Source organism: Ranitomeya variabilis, chromosome 1 (assembly GCF_051348905.1).
Source record: "Ranitomeya variabilis isolate aRanVar5 chromosome 1, aRanVar5.hap1, whole genome shotgun sequence".
Taxonomy (NCBI): Eukaryota; Metazoa; Chordata; class Amphibia; order Anura; family Dendrobatidae; genus Ranitomeya; species Ranitomeya variabilis.
Window position 1 is genome coordinate 142,110,492 of NC_135232.1, and position 20,861 is coordinate 142,131,352.

At 48.4% G+C, this 20,861-nt stretch overlaps 1 protein-coding gene across 4 annotated transcripts in view; it reads left to right on the forward strand.

Moving 5' to 3' along the window:
- The window catches only part of RHOBTB3 (Rho related BTB domain containing 3), a 178,886-nt gene that overhangs the window by 132,573 nt on the left and 25,452 nt on the right, over positions 1-20,861 (forward strand). For all 4 annotated transcript variants that reach the window (XM_077289428.1, XM_077289399.1, XM_077289418.1 and 1 more), the window contains 2 exons: positions 10,311-10,484; positions 12,318-12,484. In XM_077289428.1, the coding sequence (XP_077145543.1) occupies positions 10,311-10,484; positions 12,318-12,484 (341 nt within the window). The remainder of the gene's footprint in view (positions 1-10,310; positions 10,485-12,317; positions 12,485-20,861) is intronic.

The window sequence follows — 20,861 nt, forward strand, 5'->3', positions numbered from 1 at the left end:
TGTGCATTATCAAACCCGCCAGAGCTGGATTGGAGTACTTCAACTACAAAAAATATTTTTCTGTTGTGCTCATGGTAATAGCAGATGTGGACTGTCGCTTCATCGCCGTGGACATTGGAGCTTTTGGCCGTGGCAACGATTCCCAGACTTTCAAGAACTCGGATATGGGCTGACGTGTGTATGGCAAAAATTTTAATTTTCCACGGCCACGACCTCTCCCCAACACTAAAGGCCCACCGATGCCATTTGTTATGGTTGGGGATGAGGCCTTTCAGATGTGTGAAAACCTACTGAAGCCATATTCCAGTCGGGACTTGAACCACACTAAAAGGATCTTTAACTACAGACTGACCAGGGCCCGAAGAACAGTAGAGTGTACCTTTGGGATTCTAGTGTCAAAATGGCGCACTCTTGCAACAGCCATTAATCTAAAAATGGAGACAGTTGATGAGGTGGTCAAAGCCTGTGTGGTTCTCCACAATTACATTATGGCTAAGGAGCGACCGAACATTGAACTGGATGAACCAGTTGCAAACCCATTGCCAGATTACCAGCATCACCTGCTGTGGTCAACTGTTGAAGTTGGCCACATGCGGAACCAATTTGCTGCCTCTTTTGATTCTGATATTGGACGTGTGGCATGGCAGGACAATATTGTGCAAAATTTCCTGTTGGGTTTGGGTCTGTACCAGTTTTGTTTTAAATGTTACTAATATTTGTTGTTAATAAACTACGTGTTTTGTTATCTTGACCGTGTCTCCTATGTATTACCTCTACAAACCACTTAGTTTGTTAGTGGTAAAGTTGTTGACGTTATTGTGTCCTGATTCTGTTCTGCAGTATCAATTGGACGCAGACTGAAGAGACGATGGCTGTTTACAAAACAGATCTATACTCATCAAGTCAGGTGTCAGAAATAATGAATTCATGATGCACAAATAACAGCCTCATGAATTCACTATTTCTGACACATGTCCAGGTGAGTATAGATATGCCTTATATGACCTCCATCGTCCCTTCACTTTGTGTGAAATAGATTACGTACACAGAAGAGAAAATGGAGGTTATACAAGGCAGTTCTCTACTCTCCAGGTCAGGTGTCATAACTAATGAGTTTTTGGACACATGACCTGTTGAGTATAGTTCTGCTTTGTATTACCGCCATTTTCTCTTCAGTCTGCAACACAAAGTCAGAGTAAGCAGAAGGAAGAGATTATGGAGAAAATACAAGTATTATTTTTTGGGGCCACCTCATATCTCTATACCAAACACACACAAAGCTGCAGTGTTGTACTTACTAACTACTGGAGCTATGAGGTGGCAAAAAAATAAAGTATGCGGTGCAGTGTTTTATTCGGCGCACGGTGTGTTTTGCCGGCGGCGAAATACACAATTAACCAAACATTATTGGGGGCAAAAAACATTATTTATTTTTACACAAAAAAAAAAAATTAACTGCGCCTGCTTGAGGTACAGTGGGGTATGTAGCTGTGAAGCTTGACTAACTGTGGACGATGCAGGGGTGGCAGGAGAAGGGGCAATTAAATTACTGGGGTCTGGCAGTTTGGGGATGGAGCTTGATGCATGAGAGGGCAGAGACACAATGGAAGGGTGAGACAAACCAGACATTACAGACACATTGGGAGGTGAGGGGGGGAGGGATAGCGATAGTCCTCTGTTTCTTCTTTCCTTTCCCTTTTTGGGAATAGCGCTGCGGTACGGGGAGCCTCGTTGGGCTCATTTCTAGCAGCCTGGCCGTGGTGGCTGACCTGTCAGGGTCCGTGTAGCGCTTCATGGTTGTGGTGGTGGGGAAGGCCATGCCAGGGTCTGGTTGCTGCTGCTGCATGGTGGTGGCAGTGGAGGAGGTCCAAGCAGGAGCAGCAGTTGTCATGGTGGTGGCGGTGGGCTGTCCAACAGCACTCGGCATGGTGGTGGTGCTGTAGTGGTGTCCGGCAGTGCTTGGAATGGAGGTGGCCGTGCAGTGATATGCAGCAGAGCTCGGCATTGAGGTCAAGCGTGACAGTGTTGGCACAGGTGGATATGCCGCCACTGTCTGCTGAAAATACCGACTCTGTTGCATAGCCTGCACATAAGCAGCATTGCAGGCCTGCATGACACTAAGCTGTAGATCAGGAGTAAGGTGTTCCGACATGCCCTGTTCAATTTGATTAACAAAATGATGTGCTGGCCTCTGGAGGTCGGCTTTCACTTGGTCAAGGCTTTTGGTGACCTCCTGGATACGTGTATTCATATGGCTAATGGTAGTATCCAGTCGGTCACCCATCGCCTTGAGTCCATCATGAAAGAACGAGCTCAAGTGCAAAAACTTGACCTGTCCGAGGCCCTCTGCTGCTGCCGGGAAGTGCCCAAAAAAAAGAGGCAGAGGATTGGGACAGGGGAACGTCTGATGGACCAGCTTCCTGGTCCCCAGTCTGTGTGGCAGGCCCACTTGCTGCAGCGCTGCTGGAAGGCTGGGATGGGTCCGTGGCTGTTTGATGAAGGACCACTCCAGAACCAGGGTCAAGAGTGCTGCTCCATGCGCTATGAAAAAAGAAGAAAAAAAACACATTACAACCAAATATTTACAAAAGTTAAGCGCCAACTCTTGTGGTATAGAAACATACAGATTAAGGCAATACAAAACAACCTGATACACAAAAAAATACTTATGTTCTCTGGGCAAGGACCAGTCTCAAAAATGCCAGAATGCGGTGGTATTTATATTTTCGGATCCTTGCTCCAGAACCACTAGGAACCGGGCTCTCATGACGACGGTCCTTGTTGAAGCGATCCTTCATCGAACGCCAACGTGTTTTGACTTTGAGCACTGTTGAAAAAACAAAAAAGAATGGTTAGACAATGGACTTTTGGCCATGATCACAGAACTGAGTGCTGCGGAACCCGGGTGTCCCACAACAGGACTCGGTCATGGACCAGGGAGATTAGGAGGTCATTCTCAATGAGGTCCTCATCCCGTTCTGGAACCTAAAAAATAAATAGACATTAATGTTGGTGAGATCATAAGGAAAAGAAAGATAACCAAGACAGAAAACTGGCATGAATATTGAAAGTCAAGAAACAAAAGGAGTCAAGAAGGGAAAGAAAGAAAGAAAGAAAGAAAGAAAGAAAGAAAGCAAGAAGTAAAGAAATGAACATCCAAGAGTAAAGTGAGGATACAATAAACAGTCGGCCACATATACGTACACCCTGCCGCCTTGCCACCCGACCGTGACCCCACTGCTCCTGCTCAGCCTCTGCCGCAGTGGAAGAAGTGCTCTAAAAAAAGGAAAAAAAAATTGTCATATGTGTAGATGTGACAGTGAATACTTACCAATCTGAGGAGGTGAGTACTCACTTCACTGATGTGTTCGGCTTGTGCAGGCCCAGGCTGTTGCTCCTCCTCAGAAGAAGATGACATTCTGATGCACGCAGAAAGAAAGAAATGGCAGAAATTAGGACATATAGAGACAGAAAATAGAAAATAAAGACATTGGCTAGGATATACTCACATTGTTCAGAGTGTAGATTCCTTCCTGTGTCTGGTCTGCTGCGTCTGCTCTTGTTCCCAGTCTGCTGAGTAGTGACCTGCAAATGTCCACTCCCTCCCTTTATCAGTTTGTATGTGGGGGGTGGCTATTCAGTGTCTAGACATGTTTTCCTGTGGTGCAACGCATGCGTTCACAAACTCAAGCAAACGCATCTGTTTGCGAACGCATGCGTTCACATAGACAGCAATGCGTTTCTTTGCCGCATTCCTTCCGCTAACAACCGCATATGTTTCTAGGCGGCAAATTGACGCCTCTAAAATTACTACATGTAGCGTTTACCACGCCAAACCGCAGACGACGAAACGACGCATGCGTTTTCAAACGCTGCAAAGCGCAACCGATCGCAGACACATACGTCCCTAATGTTAAATATAAGAAAAAAACAACGCATGCGGAAAATTGCAGAAGAAACATTGCGTACACAACCGCAAATGTGAAACCAGCCTAACTTAGTACCAAACCCTTTTCTTCTTTTAACCTGCACTGTAAGACACAGCTATTACACAGCACAAAATCTTATAAATGTGCCACTGCTATCTCAGCACAGGAATTTTTTTTTTAAATACATCCAATTGTGCAACTTATTCCAAGATTTAAAATGTAGCTCCCATTTAACTACACATCTTCTTACCACCCTCCTGTGTTTCTAAAAGTTATTTGTACAAGACCCTTTCATTTTTTACCTTTTCATTGCCTCAATGCAGATGTCTGAGAAAACAATATTTGGGTGAGCAGTGAAAGGGTTACATTTTGTAATTTGTACAAATAGCTTTTATCAAGGACAGTGTGGGCAGATGATGTGTGCTGACACCTGGTCTTACTCTGATGGAAATGTTACTGACATAAGGAGGTTAAAAGAAAAAGGCCAAATGCATCCACAAAGTGTGCACATGATGGGCTCAGAGTTAGTTTTAAACATGTCACGTTTTCATTGCATTTTTCCAGAAAAAAAATGCAGCGTTTGACAGTCCCAGCAAAGTGAATGAGATTTCTGAAGTCTAGTATCGTATATATTCTGCTTATATTTCCCTTTACAGTTTTCACATCTGCAGCATTTTTTCATTTTAATGAATGAAGAAAAATCAAAAAGCTAATTTTTTATACAGTAACCTTACAGTGTAAACAGGCTGTTGATCACCTGATTAACGAGCAAAATGCTCGTTCATCAGGTGAAATGATTTTTAAAGGGGTTGTCTGAAGCCATTTTATATTTTTTACTTTGAGACTAATAATTTACAGGCAGATAGTGGTTAACTACCTGCCTGTTCTAACCGGTGCTGGCTCAGAACGGTCATAGACTGCTCCTGACGGTGATTCTTTTGCTTCACGTCAGCAGAGCAGCTCATCCTCTTCCGCTCTGCTCTGTTGACAGGATGTGACTGCCAACGTCATGCTGATTGACAGCCGGCTATCAATCATTATTACATTGCTGTGTCAGAAAAGCTGAAGAGGGAGAGCTTCTTTGCTGACATGAAGCAGTAGAATCGCCATCAGGAGCAGTCTATGACCGTTCTGAGCCAGCACCGGGTAGAACGGGCAGGTAGTTAGCAACAACCTGCCTGTAAGTTCTTAAGCCCATAGTTAGAAAATAAAATTATCCCAAATAATCCCTTTAGGTTTAGTAAGAATAGTGGCAGCTTATGTATACTGTCCAGATCATTCAGTGCACATCGTTAACATCGTTAAGTGCGGTCTGCCTATGTGAACAGGCTACTATACGATCACTGATCAGTCAGAATGTGGCCATATCACATACTTGTGGTTACATAACCTCTCGGTCTTGCAGCCAACACTGGAGGATCTTCACAGCCAGTGCTACACACTATGTAAGGATTCACAAGTCTACAGTCACATAGAGTGACTGCAGACTTTTGTGATGAGCCCAGGAAACCCCTTTATGGTGCATTTACATTGGTTGACAGGCCGTTAAAGGGTTTTCCACCCCAGAGCAAAATTTCGGCAAGCAGTGCATCTTACTATATACCTAAGTGTGAAAAAAAAGGGAGAAAAGAACGACTAAGGCAGTCCCCGAACACAAAGTAATGATAACAACAAATGTTTTAATGGAAACAGGTAGTAACAAGGGTAACAAAACGATGATGAAAGTTATCCGCTAAAAATACACATAGACAAAAGATAAAAATACCGACGCACACCCGGAAAAAATAACCTTATGGAAGGAGGACTAGTTGAGGTAGGTACCATGTAATATACGTTATAGACAAATAAATAAAGTGCATAGCCAAAGAAAAACAGTTATAATATCTATGATAATAAGTAAAGTGCAAATGCAGTAAGTCAGTGCCTTATACAGCAATTAAGCAAAAAACATGCATTATATGTACATAATACATAATAATACTACATACCTAAGTGTGTAGTAAGTGCAGCACCCCAGAGTCCTGGTCGTTGCAGTACTGTGGCTCCGCCACTAAGGGGAGCTATGGTACGTCTGATGGCTGGAGGATCTGGATCCGTGGGAGCTGTCGATGGGGCATCCTTTGCCTGCGCGGTCCCCAGCCCGTGTGCCTCCCCCAGGAGAAAGGAGTGACGCTGGAGGGGTTACCCCAGGTAGGGGTACTGAGTGCCGCGACCCCCAGGGGGACCGCCTCACCTCTGCACTACGCCCGGCCGCTGCTGTGGCCACCAGTGCCCCAGCATTCCCGCCGCTGGATCCCAAGGAACCGAGAGGACCAGACATGGGGCCCTTCCCCTGGGGAGAGTACAGGAATCACCTGGTTGCAGAGTTCCAGCGGGAAGTGGAGCGGGAGGCACGTGGTGAGCTGCTGGAGGGCTCCCTGCCGAAGTGGGGCGTCGTCATTGTTTACCTGCCCCAGACAGGAAAGGGCTTCGTGCAGGAGATCGGGACAGCCCTGAGAGTCCGCATCACCCGGGATGAAGTGGAGCCCTGCCTGTGTGGAGATGGCGCCAAGTCCTTCCTGAAGCCGGGGGATGTGGTCACATACCGCCGGCACCTAAAGGGGAGCAGCTGGTGGGCCCGGGATATGCAGCGCTGCACCGCCGTTCTGGCGGTATCCCGAACCGAGGGGGAGGAGCTCGCTGCTGAAGCCGCTGCTGCCGCCGCCGCTGCTGCCAGCATCATCCACCGACCCACACAGACCCTCATTGCAGCGCACGACCTGATCGTGCAGAAGACCCAAACCCACGGGGTACACCTGGCCGCGGGAGTGGACTTGGAGTTCAGCCTATCCGGGCCGCAGAAGGCCACCTGCCAGGTAAAGCCTCGGTGGGGGCTGCCAGAAACCGAGTAGTGAATAAGTTTTAATGACTGTAAATAAGTTAACTGTTTTCACCATTTTGCTGCTAAAACCCGTCTAGGGTTAACTCTTAAAGGGATCCCTTTGTTGACCCGGGATCCCTATTGTTTTTGGTTATTTTTCTATTTTCTTCTTTGTTATCAAGAACTGCCGCAATCATGAACAGTGCATGATACAAACTGCTTGTAAATAGTTTGCACCTTCTTAAAGGTGCTCTCTACTGGTTTTACTTAAAGAAGCACTCTTTGCGAAGATACCGCACCGGAGCCTTTGCTGAGTATGGACTGGTAGCTTGAGAAGATGTGCTACCTCATAAAGACTTGGTCCCCTCTTAAAGGGGATGTTCACTTGTTGCACTTAAAGAATGGTATTGCTTTAAGACAGATAGATAGCCATAATGTCTTGACAAAAAGAAAGTGATGATGATGCTTACATGTAAAAGTTATATGTATCCAACTAGTTGATTGCAAGAAATGATTGGTAACGTTGATAGAAAAATGAGGACAGAAAGTGAACCCGTACGGGGTTAGTCAGTGAGTCCAATTAGGAGCCATGTAAGGATGGCTCAGTGATTTCAAACCGAAAGTAAATGTTATGTTCTATACTGTGTATAGTAGTTGAAAAGGCAGTAGGCCCGGGCTGAAAGGGGCGGTCCTGTAAAGAAAGGAGAGGCAGTAGGCCTGGAGCAGTTAGGACAGGCGGTCCTGCAGATTTAACGAAGGAGAATGAAAGAGAAAGAGTTAATTAATATTATAATGTTTTATAAGTAAAGCCTTTAGTGGATAGGGAGTATACGTCCTTAAAGGCAATGTCAACTTGTTATTCCAAAGTTTGCACTGAGTAGAATACCCGGTTGGGTAACAGGAGTTATTTATAGCCTGTAATTTATAATGTTTAACCATGTTTGTAACGTTCAAGTGTCCTCACCTCCCATAAAGGGAAGCTCTGTTCAAGCTTACTTATTGTTATTGCATTTTCAAAATTGTATGTCTTTTTGCTAACCTGTATTGTTGTTTTCTTCCCAGTCCAGGAGTACTGGATTTAACCGGGGGGGAGTGCAGCGCCCCAGAGTCCTGGTCGTTGCAGTACTGTGGCTCCGCCACTAAGGGGAGCTATGGTACGTCTGATGGCACTGAAGTAGTTCATCTGACCAGGTATCACAGACACCAATACATTTCACAGCCGGGCCTCCAGAGGGAGCTAAGGGTTCTATTCATTAGGCCACTCCTCACATACTGGTAAAACTGGGGGTCAGGCAGGAAGTTAGAACAGAAAGCTGACTGGGTTGGAACCAGGCAACACCTTGTGGCAGAGGGTGTTGTGGGAGAAGATTCGGTAGGGTCCCTGTCGGGTGGGATCCTGACAGAGGCCTGGCAACTTGAGAGAACGTAACGGGACCGTGCCTGCTCAGCATAGCAGCGGTGCCCAAGGAAGGATTGGAAGCGAGATAGATTGTGCTGAGTGAGAAACGAGATCAAAGCAATAAGGAGAATACCAGTAGGAGTCGTGCTGTGAGACCGAGGCAACATTCTACTGAGGCGCACAACCGGCGGCCGGAACGCCGAGGAAGTATTTATAAATCTAGCTTCAAGCAATACTTCAAACCAACGGCAGGACAGTCAGTCATAGGCGGGCTGTCTCACCTAAATCACCTACGAAGACATAGGGGGCAACCTGTGGAGAGGGGCGACTCTAGGGTCCCGGAAGAGCTCCGAGCCTACCCGTCATACGGGTGCCGTCCTAACCGTAACATCAGGGAGGGACGGAGGATTAGCAGAACATCATCTAATCGAGTTGTGAGGGAACTTAAGAAACAGACACAACAGTTGTGGGGACTTTCCGTAAGCACAGCAGGGAAGGACCACAACACATAGCGCTAGCAGGAAGGCACAGATTTCCACCTGCGAAGAGAACTCTGGAGGTGCCATTGGACCGGCCGGACTTGCGCAGCCTGGTTAACCGTATTCCGGATTGAGGATCCAGAGATCTTCAGTAAAGAGGTAAAGAGACTGCAACCTGGTGTCCTCGTTATTTACTGCACCGCACCACCACCACCATCCACATCCATCATATCTATACCATTTACTGTACGCCCCTCAGCAGGGTCACGGACCGGGCCTAGCCACCGTGACAACCCCAGAGCAGAGACTCAGAGGCCCGGTACCGGGTGCCCCTCGGCCCTGCGGCAGTGGGGGCGCTACATATATATAATGTTCGAATTCAGCTCTCCTAGCCATTTCAAGAGGTTGTGTCACTTATCTGGATGTATGTGATCTACAATAAATTGTGGTCGCGTTCTTCTGACCAGATTGTCATCTGCCTCTCTCATTAGAATTTTGATAAAAGTGAATAAGAGTCTATTAGGCAGATAATTGCAACTATGGAAATCGCACACTTGCAGATACGTGGCAACTGCTCATACCAGCTAGCTCAGCCAGATCCTACCATTATATATACTACACACTGTTAGCTATTCAGTAAGCTGCACTGTTTGCCAAAAGTTTACTCTGTGGTGGAAAACCCTTTTATCGGCCACATCTAACTCCAGTCCAAGATATAGTTGTTGAAGTCAGATATCTGTTGACGCTGACAGCTTAGTCTGCAATGTTTACTGATAGGGCTAAAAAAAATCGGATTGCATTCAGACCAATGTTATGCTCATCTGCGTGTTGTGTTTTCATTTTTTTTTTTTTTTTTTTTTTTTAATCTCCGATCAGATCACACACACCCACATAAAACATTGCAGTGTGATTCCTGTGGAGGCCGGCAACAGAGGAGATGGAGAAATTAATTTCTCTTAACTCCTCTGTCAGACTACGGGAGGTTGCCTGACAGTGATAATCTTTTGATGATAAAAAAAACTCATAGTATTAAGACCAGAACACACAGCCTAATAAGTAACACACCACTTGAATCAGTGTCTCAGACCCTACCTCATGCTTCCCTCAGATTACATTTCAAATGCCTGCTGACAAATTCCTTTTAACATTTTCCTCCAAGATAACTCCAAGGTTTTATTGCTTCCAAACCAGCCAATCCCATAACATGAGATCTATTAATCCCCTGGAACAGCAATGGGAAAAGCTATCAGGGGGCAAAAGCAGACTAATATAGTCTCCAGCTATAGTCCCCGGCCGGATCTTCTAACTATATATATATTTTTTTTTTAAATGCCGGAGCATTTCATCGAAAAATGTACCTGTCTGCAATGATGCAGTCAGGCTCAGACACATGCTGCCCAAACAATGGTTTGGGCAGCATGAATCCTCTGACAGGTTCCCTTTTAAAGCTGAAATCTGATTATCCACTATGTCATCTTTTCATTTTCACCATTTTGTAGAATTAAATTTAATGATATGGAAGTTATTACTTCCATATCATTAAATTTAATTCTACAAAATGGTGAAAATGAAAAGATGACATAGTGGATAATCAGATTTCAGAGCATATTATTGACTTTATACTTTTCTGTTTTGGACAACAGATACCAAAATCCCAGCTCATCGGGCCGTATTGGTAGCTCGCTGTGAAGTAATGGCCGCCATGCTTACCGGAAGTTACTTGGAAGCAAACTGCATCCTTATTCCAGTGAAGGGTATATCAAAAGACACTTTCCTTGCTTTCCTGGAGTATATCTATACAGATACCTGCTGCCCTGGTAAGACATACATTATGAGACACTACAAGTGCCTGAAACGTTATGTGTAATCTAATTATTTAGTTATGATATCTTCACAGTGGATCATTCATCTTCGGCTGCTCCACAATTATTCTTGGCAATTCATCCCCATCATTAGAGAGTCATATTGTAACTTTGTGTGCTGCTCCTCTTCTAGTGAAGGAGGTTACATCTCAAAGGAACAGCAAATTACTATTTTCGAGATGTTCATTAGAGGAGCGTTGGAAGTAGGGAAATAAAGAAATAGCAGCCATACTTACCAATATACAGTATGTCACAGTACATATACAGCAGAATAGCAAGTTAATAGCCCCTTAGAGTATCCAGGCACTGACATATACATGTGTTACCGGATTTTCCACATTGGGACAAGTACCTCCTGTCTGCATTGGTGCCATCTCCATCAGATGTCATCTGGTGCCTCAACCAACCTAAAATCTGAAAAATCAAATCAGCTAATACTTTTGATCAATAAGCAGATATTGTGGTGCTACTCATCAATGAGCACTGTGATGAAAGAGGTAATAGGCAGAGTATAACTGCTAACAAAAAGATAAGGTTTTTTTTAATAAGGGCAATATATTCTTGGGATTGGCGAAAGTGACCAAGAACTAGACAACAGATTATAAACAGTGACTAGAACTTAAGGGGAGTCACATATAGAATATATAGTCCCCAATTCATCATTTGTGGGGGGATTTAAGTCACTTTCCTTCTTCTTCTCTTATGGTATTAGTTGCGTTTTTTGCACCAAATTCATCAAAATAGGGCACGCAATTCATGAATTTGGTGCAAAGTCAAAAATAGACTTTTTTCCTCACTTAAACTGCTTTTGCAACTTTCGGCGTCAAAACACAAAATATTGAGCCAAAATACTGACATGCTGAAAAATGCAGCAAGGGGGACTGGAACAAAATTATGCCAAATTTTACGACTTTTGAAACAGTTGCAATGGAAGATTCAGGAGAAAACATTTGGAATTTATAAACACTACCACCCACAAAGCGGGAAAAAAAAGAGATCACATGTAAAATAGACTTGAATTGGGTGCAAACATAAAAAGGACAGACAAAAAAACAGGCACAAAGGCAATGATGAATCGGGGCATAGTGTTGCCTCTACACACTTTAAAATATGAGCAATGGAGAGCTCCTCATAATGAAATATGGGAAAATTACCGTACCAATTTGTTCATTTAAAGGGTTATACTAAGGTTCTATCTTTAGAAGCATATCGCTCCTGGCCTCCGCCATCCTGTTTTGCCATTTTAGGTGTACTCTTGAAGATTTACAGTGCTGACCATCAACATAATCGGACCACTAGTGTTAACTGTGCGCTATCTGCTAGCAGGTATAGCTTTGCCTCGCCTGTCGCCTCTACAACATGGGATAAGGGCATTAGGGCAATAGGATACAAATTGGTTGGATCCATCTTCCGTACAGCTTCAGAGCATTGAGCAGGCTGTAAAGTGTAGTGCCTACAAGCAGCGTGCGCTCCTTATCTAGGTAACCGGCCACTCTGAGACCACAGGGTGGCCGGTAACCTAGGTAATAAGCTGTACACTGTCAAATTACGAGTAAACATCTTGGGCACGTAGAGAAATTTTAATAAGGGATGAATTGCAAAGTTGCTTGTTTTTAATAGTATGTTGCAATTTTAACTATTTGAAGAATGTGAGATAACACATTTAAATATTGATGACCCATTTTTCTTATTACTTCACTGTTCTATCACAAACCGCTCACTTGCGCTAGGGGTGGTTCTGGAGATCTGACATAAACCCCTAACTTTTTTTTTTTTTTTTCCCTCCAGCCAGTGTCCTACAAGCCATGTCCCTTCTGATTTGTTCTGAGATGTATCAAGTATCCAGACTGAAGCACATATGTGAGTGTAACATCACCACCCAGCTCCAGAGCATGCCTAGCAGAGAACTGGCATCAACCAGCCTGAATGTGGTCAGTCTGCTCAAGAAAGCCAAGGTAATGCCATCTTGAGGTCAACATCATGAAATATTAAAGGGTCGTCCACTATTAGGACAACCCTTTCTTAACAACCGCCGATACGTCTTTTAACGGCTGCAGTTAAGGGTTCTTATTCCTCAGTGCCATTTTTTAACGGCTCTGAGAAATAAGTGTATTATAGCAACATCCAATGTTTTAAAATTGCAAAATTTTCCAAATTTTTGCCAAATTTATGGTTTTATTCATAAACACAACAGCTTGGCCATTAAGGTCAAAATTGGCTCGGTCACTTAGGGGTTAAACCAAGTGCTATGTCTCACCTCCATGCCGGTGTCGGCACTCGCGGTCCCGGGGCTGTGATGCAGTGGAATGACACGTGATGCCTGGTGCCCAATCAGCACTGGTGTCACCGTCTCCACCTTCGGACAAACTGAACATGAAAAGGAAGTCCAGGCTGCAGCTGATCCCAGACTTCCCCTTCATGTTCAGATTGTACGAAGGCAGAGACAGTGATGCCAGCTGTCACGATGTGACCTGACCCAACAGAGTGTCGGTCAGCGGACGGTGCAACGCACACAGAATGGGATGGAAATGGGAAGAGGAAGGCTCTACTGATAGGGAAATAAGAGATGGTCACCACCTGAGCTCAAACCTGAGCCTTTCCCTGCACTACCCTAACGCCCTAAGTGGGTCCTTCTCCCCCCACCTCTATCAGGAACTTCATCCCTCGCTGTCACCTAGCACTGCCCTGGCTAGCAAGGGGTACTAGCCTCACCACTGTAGATAGGATCACACTGGACAGTGACAAACACAGAAGGGAGTAGGAAAAAACACCACACTTAGCTTCCAGACTCCACTGCCAAGCTCCACACCGCAGATGACACAGAAGCTGGACTCCAAACTCCAGAAACAGCAGACACCAGAGAGCTGCCACTGTAAGGTTGGTCTCCATAGACAAACTCTATCACCAACAGTCAGCTAAGGCTTCTTTCACACTTCAGTTGTTTGGCGTCAGTCACTTCCGACATAGTGACGGATCCGTCACAATTGTTGAGAAAACGGTTCTAATGGATCCGTTTTTTTGACGGATCCGTTACTTGGGGGTTGTCTGGGAAAAGTATCTACTTTTTGGAGCATGGGCAATTGAAAAAGCGGATTGGGGCGACGGATCCGCCGTGAACCGTCATTTCGGCGTTGACAAAAAACGTTTCAATGTCCGTCTATGTCTAGACAACGTCCGCCAAATTTCGACGGATCCGTCGCATGACGGATGGAACGGACGACCATCCGTCACAATCCGTCGCTAATGCAAGTCTATGGGAAAATAGCTGATCCGTCAAAAAAAAATGACGGATCCGTTATTTGAGGTAAATGGCGGTTTCAGACTGACGCCAAAAGACTGAAGTGTGAAAGAGGCCTAATGCTTTAGGTGACCATTTAAAGGATGATGGGTGTGGTCACCACCCACATCAGCTGACCCAGCAACTCTGCAGTTATAACAGATTGCCAGCGAGGGAACCTGATATTAATCCCTGCTGGTGCTGTAAGGAAAAAAGCTACATTTAAAACAGTGGAACCAGAGCTGCCACAAATCCAAAAATGGATCGTGACAGTACCCCCTTTTCAATGAGGGGCCTCTGAACCTCTGGAGGAGGTGAATATAGGCTTTATTTTTTTTATCGGGGCCAAACATTTAGTTTAATAAGGGGTTACCCTAGTACAGGACAACCCCTTCAATATTAGACGTGTGTTTATGGAAATGGTATAGAGAATAACATTCATTATTGATATTGTTGAAATATAGTGGTAAAAAAAAGTTTTAGTGAAGCCTAGACACAAACTAGTAAGGTCACAGTCACACTATCAGTATTTGATCAGTACCATTTTACATCAGTATTTGTTAGCCAAAATCAGGAGTGGAACAATCAGAGGAAAAGTATACTAGAAACACGTCACCACTTCTGTATTTATCACCCACTCCTGGTTTTGGCTTACAGATACTTTGAAATACTACCAAATACAGAACGAGTATTATTAGGCCATGTTCATACAAGCTGCTAAACTCATCTGTTCCTTTAGCTCTCACTTCCCTCCAGTACATTGGCATGTAGCATGGCAAGCCAGCTAGGGATCTGATACATGAACGGTAATTCCCTGGAAGCTTTGGTTATTTGTTGAGACTTGGTTATAGGCTGTCCTGTTCTTCAATTTTGTAAGGTAGAGCTTCAGGAAACAAATATTTTATATAGTATTAAAAGCTAAGTTTTATATGGGTCAAATGTTTGCCCCAATGTTACTTTTTGACATGTGAACATCTGCATACTCTTGTATGAAAAAAGCATCTACCACACACCCTTATATAGGATGTGATCTCAACAAAGGGGTATTCCCATCTCCAAGATCCTATCCCAATATGAAGTAGGTGTAATAATAATAATAATACTAGATGGGTATTTCCTGAAGGAACTACAGATAGTGCTTTGGAATGGTGCCCGGGCTGCCCCTGCAAGACTTTCACACTTGGGTGCCCCTCAGGCGCTGGTTTGGTAGTTGTAGCCCCTCAGGGTTGAGGCTTGGTGGGCCGGGTCACTCTGGGTCCGATTTGGTTGGCCGGGTCACTCTGGGTCCGATTTGGTTGGCCGGGTCACTCTGGGTCCGATTTGGTGGGCCGGGTCACTCTGGGTCCGATTTGGTGGGCCGGGTCACTCTGGGTCCGATTTGGTGGGCCGGGTCACTCTGGGTCCGATTTGGTGGGCCGGGTCACTCTGGGTCCGATTTGGTGGGCCGGGTCACTCTGGGTCCGATTTGGCGGGCGGCGCCACTCTGGGTCCGATTTGGCAGGCGGCGCCACTCTGGGTCCGATTTGGCGGGCGGCGCCACACTGGGTCCGATTTGGCGGGCGGCGCCACTCTGGGTCCGATTTGGCGGGCGGCGCCACTCTGGGTCTGATTTGGCGGGCGGCGCCACTCTGGGTCCGATTTGGCGTTCGGCGCCACTCTGGGTCCGATTTGGCGGGCGGCGCCACTCTGGGTCCGATTTGGCGGGCGGCGCCACTCTGGGTCCGATTTGGCGGGCGGCGCCACTCTGGGTCCGATTTGGTGAGCGGGGCAATAATTATAATAAGACTACAGATAGTGCTTTGAAATTGTGCTGTGCTATCACTTTAAGAGCTGATATTATCTGGCAAAACTGTGCTGGTGTGGTCATGTATAGTTCGCAGGCGTTGGCATAGTAACTGGGCCTGACTGCGCATATCAATGAGCTAATCAGCCAGGTGGCAAGTGGCAGGTACACTTCAAATTGCCTCAGAAACCCGGCCATTATAACCTATGGGAAAATTTCCCTATTGAAATGCATTACAATGAGGGGAAAAAACATTTTCAAACGCAAATTGCGCCAAAACTACAAATCCGATCGACACGAAAAATACTTAGCACACCTCTTGGGGATGCTGGCTTCGAAATGACACCTCACTGGAGTCTGTGAGTGAAGCGGTTCGGGCCGCATTACGTGCGGACTGAATAATAATAAGAATAACTAGATGGGTATTTCCTGAAGGAACTACAGATAGTGCTTTGGAATGGTGCCCGGGCTGCCCCTGCAAGACTTTCACACTTGGGTGCCCCTCAGGCGCTGGCTTGGTAGTTGTAGCCCCTAAGGATGTCTTCCTGGAGCAGAACAATATTGTATCATACAATTATTAGGTTCTGTAGAAGGACGTAGATCTGGGGATTTATTATGATGGAATATAGGCTGAACTGGATGGACAAATGTCTTTTTTTCGGCCTTACTAACTATGTAACTATGTAACTATGTAAAGGGGTGAGGCCACTCTGGGTCCGATTTGGTGGGCGGGGTCACTCTGGGACCAATTTGGTGGGCGGGGTCACTCTGGGACCGATTTGGCGGGCGGCGCCACTCTGGGTCCGATTTGGCGGGCGGCACCACTCTGGGTCCGATTTGGCGGGCGGCGCCACTCTGGGTCCGATTTGGCGGGCGGCGCCACTCTGGGTCCGATTTGGCGGGCGGCGCCACTCTGGGTCCGATTTGGCGGGCGGCGCCACTCTGGGTCCGATTTGGCGGCCCGGGTCACTCTGGGTCCGATTTGGCGGCCCGGGTCACTCTGGGTCCGATTTGGTGGCCCGGGTCACTCTGGGTCCGATTTGGCGGGCCGGGTCACTTTGGATCCGATTTGGCGGCCCGGGTCACTCTGGGTCCGATTTGGCGGGCCGGGTCACTCTGGGTCCGATTTGGTGGCCCGGGCCACTCTGGGTCCGATTTGGTGGCCCGGGCCACTCTGGGTCCGATTTGGTGGCCCGGGCCACTCTTGGTCCGATTTGGTGGCCCGGGTCACTCTGGGTCCGATTTGGTGGCCCGGGTCACTCTGGGTCCGATTTGGTGGCCCGGGTCACTCTGGGTCCGATTTGGTGGCCCGGGTCACTCTGGGTCCGATTTGGTGGCCCGGGTCACTCTGGGTCCGATTTGGTGGCCCGGGTCACTCTGGGTCCGATTTGGTGGCCCGGGTCACTCTGGGTCCGATTTGGTGGCCCGGGTCACTCTGGGTCCGATTTGGTGGCCCGGGTCACTCTGGGTCCGATTTGGTGAGCGGGGCAATAATTATAATAAGACTACAAATAGTGCTTTGAAATTGTGCTGTGCTATCACTTTAAGAGCTGATATTATCTGGCAAAACTGTGCTGGTGTGGTCATGTACAGTTCGCAGGCGTTGGCATAGTAACTGGGCCTGACTGCGCATATCAATGAGCTAATCAGCCAGGTGGCAAGTGGCAGGTACATTTCAAATTGCCTCAGAAACCCGGCCATTATAACCTATGGGAAAATTTCCCTATTGAAATGCATTACAATGAGGGGAAAAAACATTTTCAAACGCAAATTGCGCCAAAACTACAAATCCGATCGACACGAAAAATACTTAGCACACCTCTTGGGGACGCTGGCTTCGAAATGACACCTCACTGGAGTCTGTGAGTGAAGCGGTTCGGGCCGCATTACGTGCGGACTGAATAATAATAAGAACTAGATGGGTATTTCCTGAAGGAACTACAGATAGTGCTTTGGAATGGTGCCCGGGCTGCCCCTGCAAGACTTTCACACTTGGGTGCCCCTCAGGCGGTCCGATTTGGTGGGTTGGGTCAATCTGGGTCTGATTTTGTGGGCGGGGTAAATCTAGGTCCGATTCGGTGGGCGGGGTCACTTTTGGTCCGATTCTGTGGGCGCGGCCACTCTGGGTCCGATTCGGTGGGCGGAGCCACTCTGGGTCCGATTTGGTGGGCGGGGCACCTTAGGGACCAATTTGGTGGGTGGGGTCACCCGGTCCGATTTGGTGGGCTGGGCACCTCAGGGTCTCATTTGGTGGGCTGGGCACCTCAGGGTCCGATTTGGTGGGTGGGGTCACTCTGGGTCCGATTTGGTGGAAGGGGTCACTCTGGGTCTGATTTGGTGGAAGGGGTCACTCTGGGTTCGATTTGGTGGGCGGAGCCACTCTGGGTCCGATTTGGTGGGCGGGGTCACTCTGGGTCCGATTTGGTGGGCGGGGTCACTCTGGGTCCGATTTGGTGAGCCGGGCCCCTCGGGGTCCGATTTGGTGAGCGGGGTAATCTACTATATAATTGTCTAAGGGCACTTCCGTCTTTCTGTCTCACAACACCGCTACGTCATCATCTCATGAGACCGCAATGCACTCTTGGGACCGGAGCGCGCAACAAGCATCGGGTACCGGCCACTCCAGGTGCAACAAGCATCGTATACCGGCCGCTCTAGGAGGTGCAACAACCATCAGATACCGGCCGCTCCAGGAGGTGAGTATGTAACTTTTTTATTTTAATTCTTTTTTTTTTTTTTAACAGGGATATGCAGTATACTATGTGACTGGACAATATACTACGTGACTGGGCAGTATAACTACGTGGCTCTGCGCTGTATACTGCGTGGCTCTGCGCTGTATACTGCGTGGCTCTGCGCTGTATACTACGCGGCTCTGCGCTGTATACTACGCGGCTCTGCGCTGTATACTGCGCGGCTCTGCGCTTTGTACTGCGCGGCTCTGCGCTATATACTGCGTGGCTCTTCGCTGTATACTACGCGGCTCTGCGCTGTGTACTGCGCGGCTCTGCGCTGTGTACTGCGCGTGTCCGTGCTGTGTACTGCGTGTGTCTGCGCTGTATACTGCGCGGCTCTGCGCTGTGTACTGCGCGGCTCTGCACTGTGTACTGCACGGCTCTGCGCTGTATACTGCGGGGCTCTGCACTGTATACTGCGGGGCTCTGCGCTGTATACTACGCGGCTCTGCGCTGTATACTGCGCGGCTCTGCGCTGTATACTGCGTGGCTCTACGCTGTGTACTGCGCGGCTCTGCGCTGTATACTGCGCGGCTCTGCGCTGTATACTGGGCGGCTCTGCGCTGTGTACTGCGTGGCTCTGCGCTGTATACTGCACGGCTCTGCGCTGTATACTGCACGGCTCTGCGCTGTGTACTGCGCGGCTCTGCGCTGTGTACTGCGCGGCTCTGCGCTGTGTACTGCGCGGCTCTGCGCTGTGTACTGCGCGGCTCTGCGCTGTGTACTGCGCGGCTCTGCGCTGTGTACTGCGCGGCTCTGCGCTGTGTACTGCGCGGCTCTGCGCTTTACACTGCGCGGCTCTGCGCTTTATACTGCGCGGCTCTGCGCTGTGTACTGCGCGGCTCTGCGGTATACTGCGCGGCTCTGCGCTCTGTACTGCGCGGCTCTGCGCTGTGTACTGCGCGGCTCTGCGCTGTATACTGCGCGGCTCTGCGCTGTATACTGCGCGGCTCTGCGCTGTGTACTGCGCGGCTCTGCGCTGTGTACTGCGCGGCTCTCCGCTTTATACTGCGCGGCTCTGCGCTGTGTACTGCGCGGCTCTGCACTGTGTACTGCGCGGCTCTGCGCTTTATACTGCGCGGCTCTGCGCTGTGTACTGCGCGGCTCTGCGCTGTGTACTGCGCGGCTCTGCGCTGTGTACTGCGCGGCTCTGCGCTGTGTACTGCGCGGCTCTGCGCTGTATACTGCGCGGCTCTGCGCTGTGTACTGCGCGGCTCTGCGCTGTGTACTGCGCGGCTCTGCGCTGTGTACTGCGCGGCTCTGCGCTTTATACTGCGCGACTCTGCGCTTTGTACTGCGCGGCTCTGCGCTGTGTACTGCGCGGCTCTGCGCTGTGTACTGCGCGGCTCTGCGCTGTGTACTGCGCGGCTCTGCGCTGTGTACTGCGCGGCTCTGCGCTGTGTACTGCGCGGCTCTGCGCTGTGTACTGCGCGGCTCTGCGCTTTATACTGCGCGACTCTGCGCTTTGTACTGCGCGGCTCTGCGCTGTGTACTGCGCGGCTCTGCGCTGTATACTGCGCGGCTCTGCGCTGTGTACTGCGCGGCTCTGCGCTGTGTACTGCGCGGCTCTGCGCTGTATACTGCGCGGCTCTGCGCTGTGTACTGCGCGGCTCTGCGCTGTGTACTGCGCGGCTCTGCGCTTTATACTGCGCGACTCTGCGCTGTGTACTGCGCGGCTCTGCGCTTTATACTGCGCGACTCTGCGCTTTGTACTGCGCGGCTCTGCGCTGTGTACTGCGCGGCTCTGCGCTTTATAATGCGCGACTCTGCGCTTTGTACTGCGCGGCTCTGCGCTGTGTACTGCGCGGCTCTGCGCTGTGTACTGCGCGGCTCTGCGCTGTGTACTGCGCGGCTCTGCGCTGTGTACTGCGCGGCTCTGCGCTGTATACTGCGCGGCTCTGCTCTGTGTACTGCGCGGCTCTGCGCTGTGTACTGCGTGGCTCTGCGCTTTATACTGCGCGACTCTGCGCTTTGTACTGCGCGGCTCTGCGCTGTGTACTGCGCGGCTCTGCGCTGTGTACTGCGCGGCTCTGCGCTGTGTACTGCGCGGCTCTGCGCTTTATACTGCGCGACTCTGCGCTTTGTACTGCGCGGCTCTGCGCTGTGTACTGCGCGGCTCTGCGCTGTGTACTGCGCGGCTCTGCGCTGTGTACTGCGCGGCTCTGCGCTGTGTACTGCGCGGCTATGCGCTGTGTACTGCGCGGCTCTGCACTGTATACTGCGTGGCTGTGCAATATACTTCGTGGACATACATATTCTAGAATACCCGATGAGTTAGAATCGGGCCACAGTCTAATAATCATAAGACTACAGATAGTGGTTTGGAATTGTGCTGTACTGTCACTTTAAGAGCTGATATTATCTGACAAAACTTGTGACCTGGTGAGCTGATGTAGACTTCATAGGAGTTGGCATAGTAACTGGGTCTGACTGCGCATATCAATGAGCTAATCAGCCAGGTGGCAGTTATTTTTAGAAATTGCCTCAGAAACCAGCCCATTATAAACGTATGGGACAATTTCCCTATTGAAACGCAT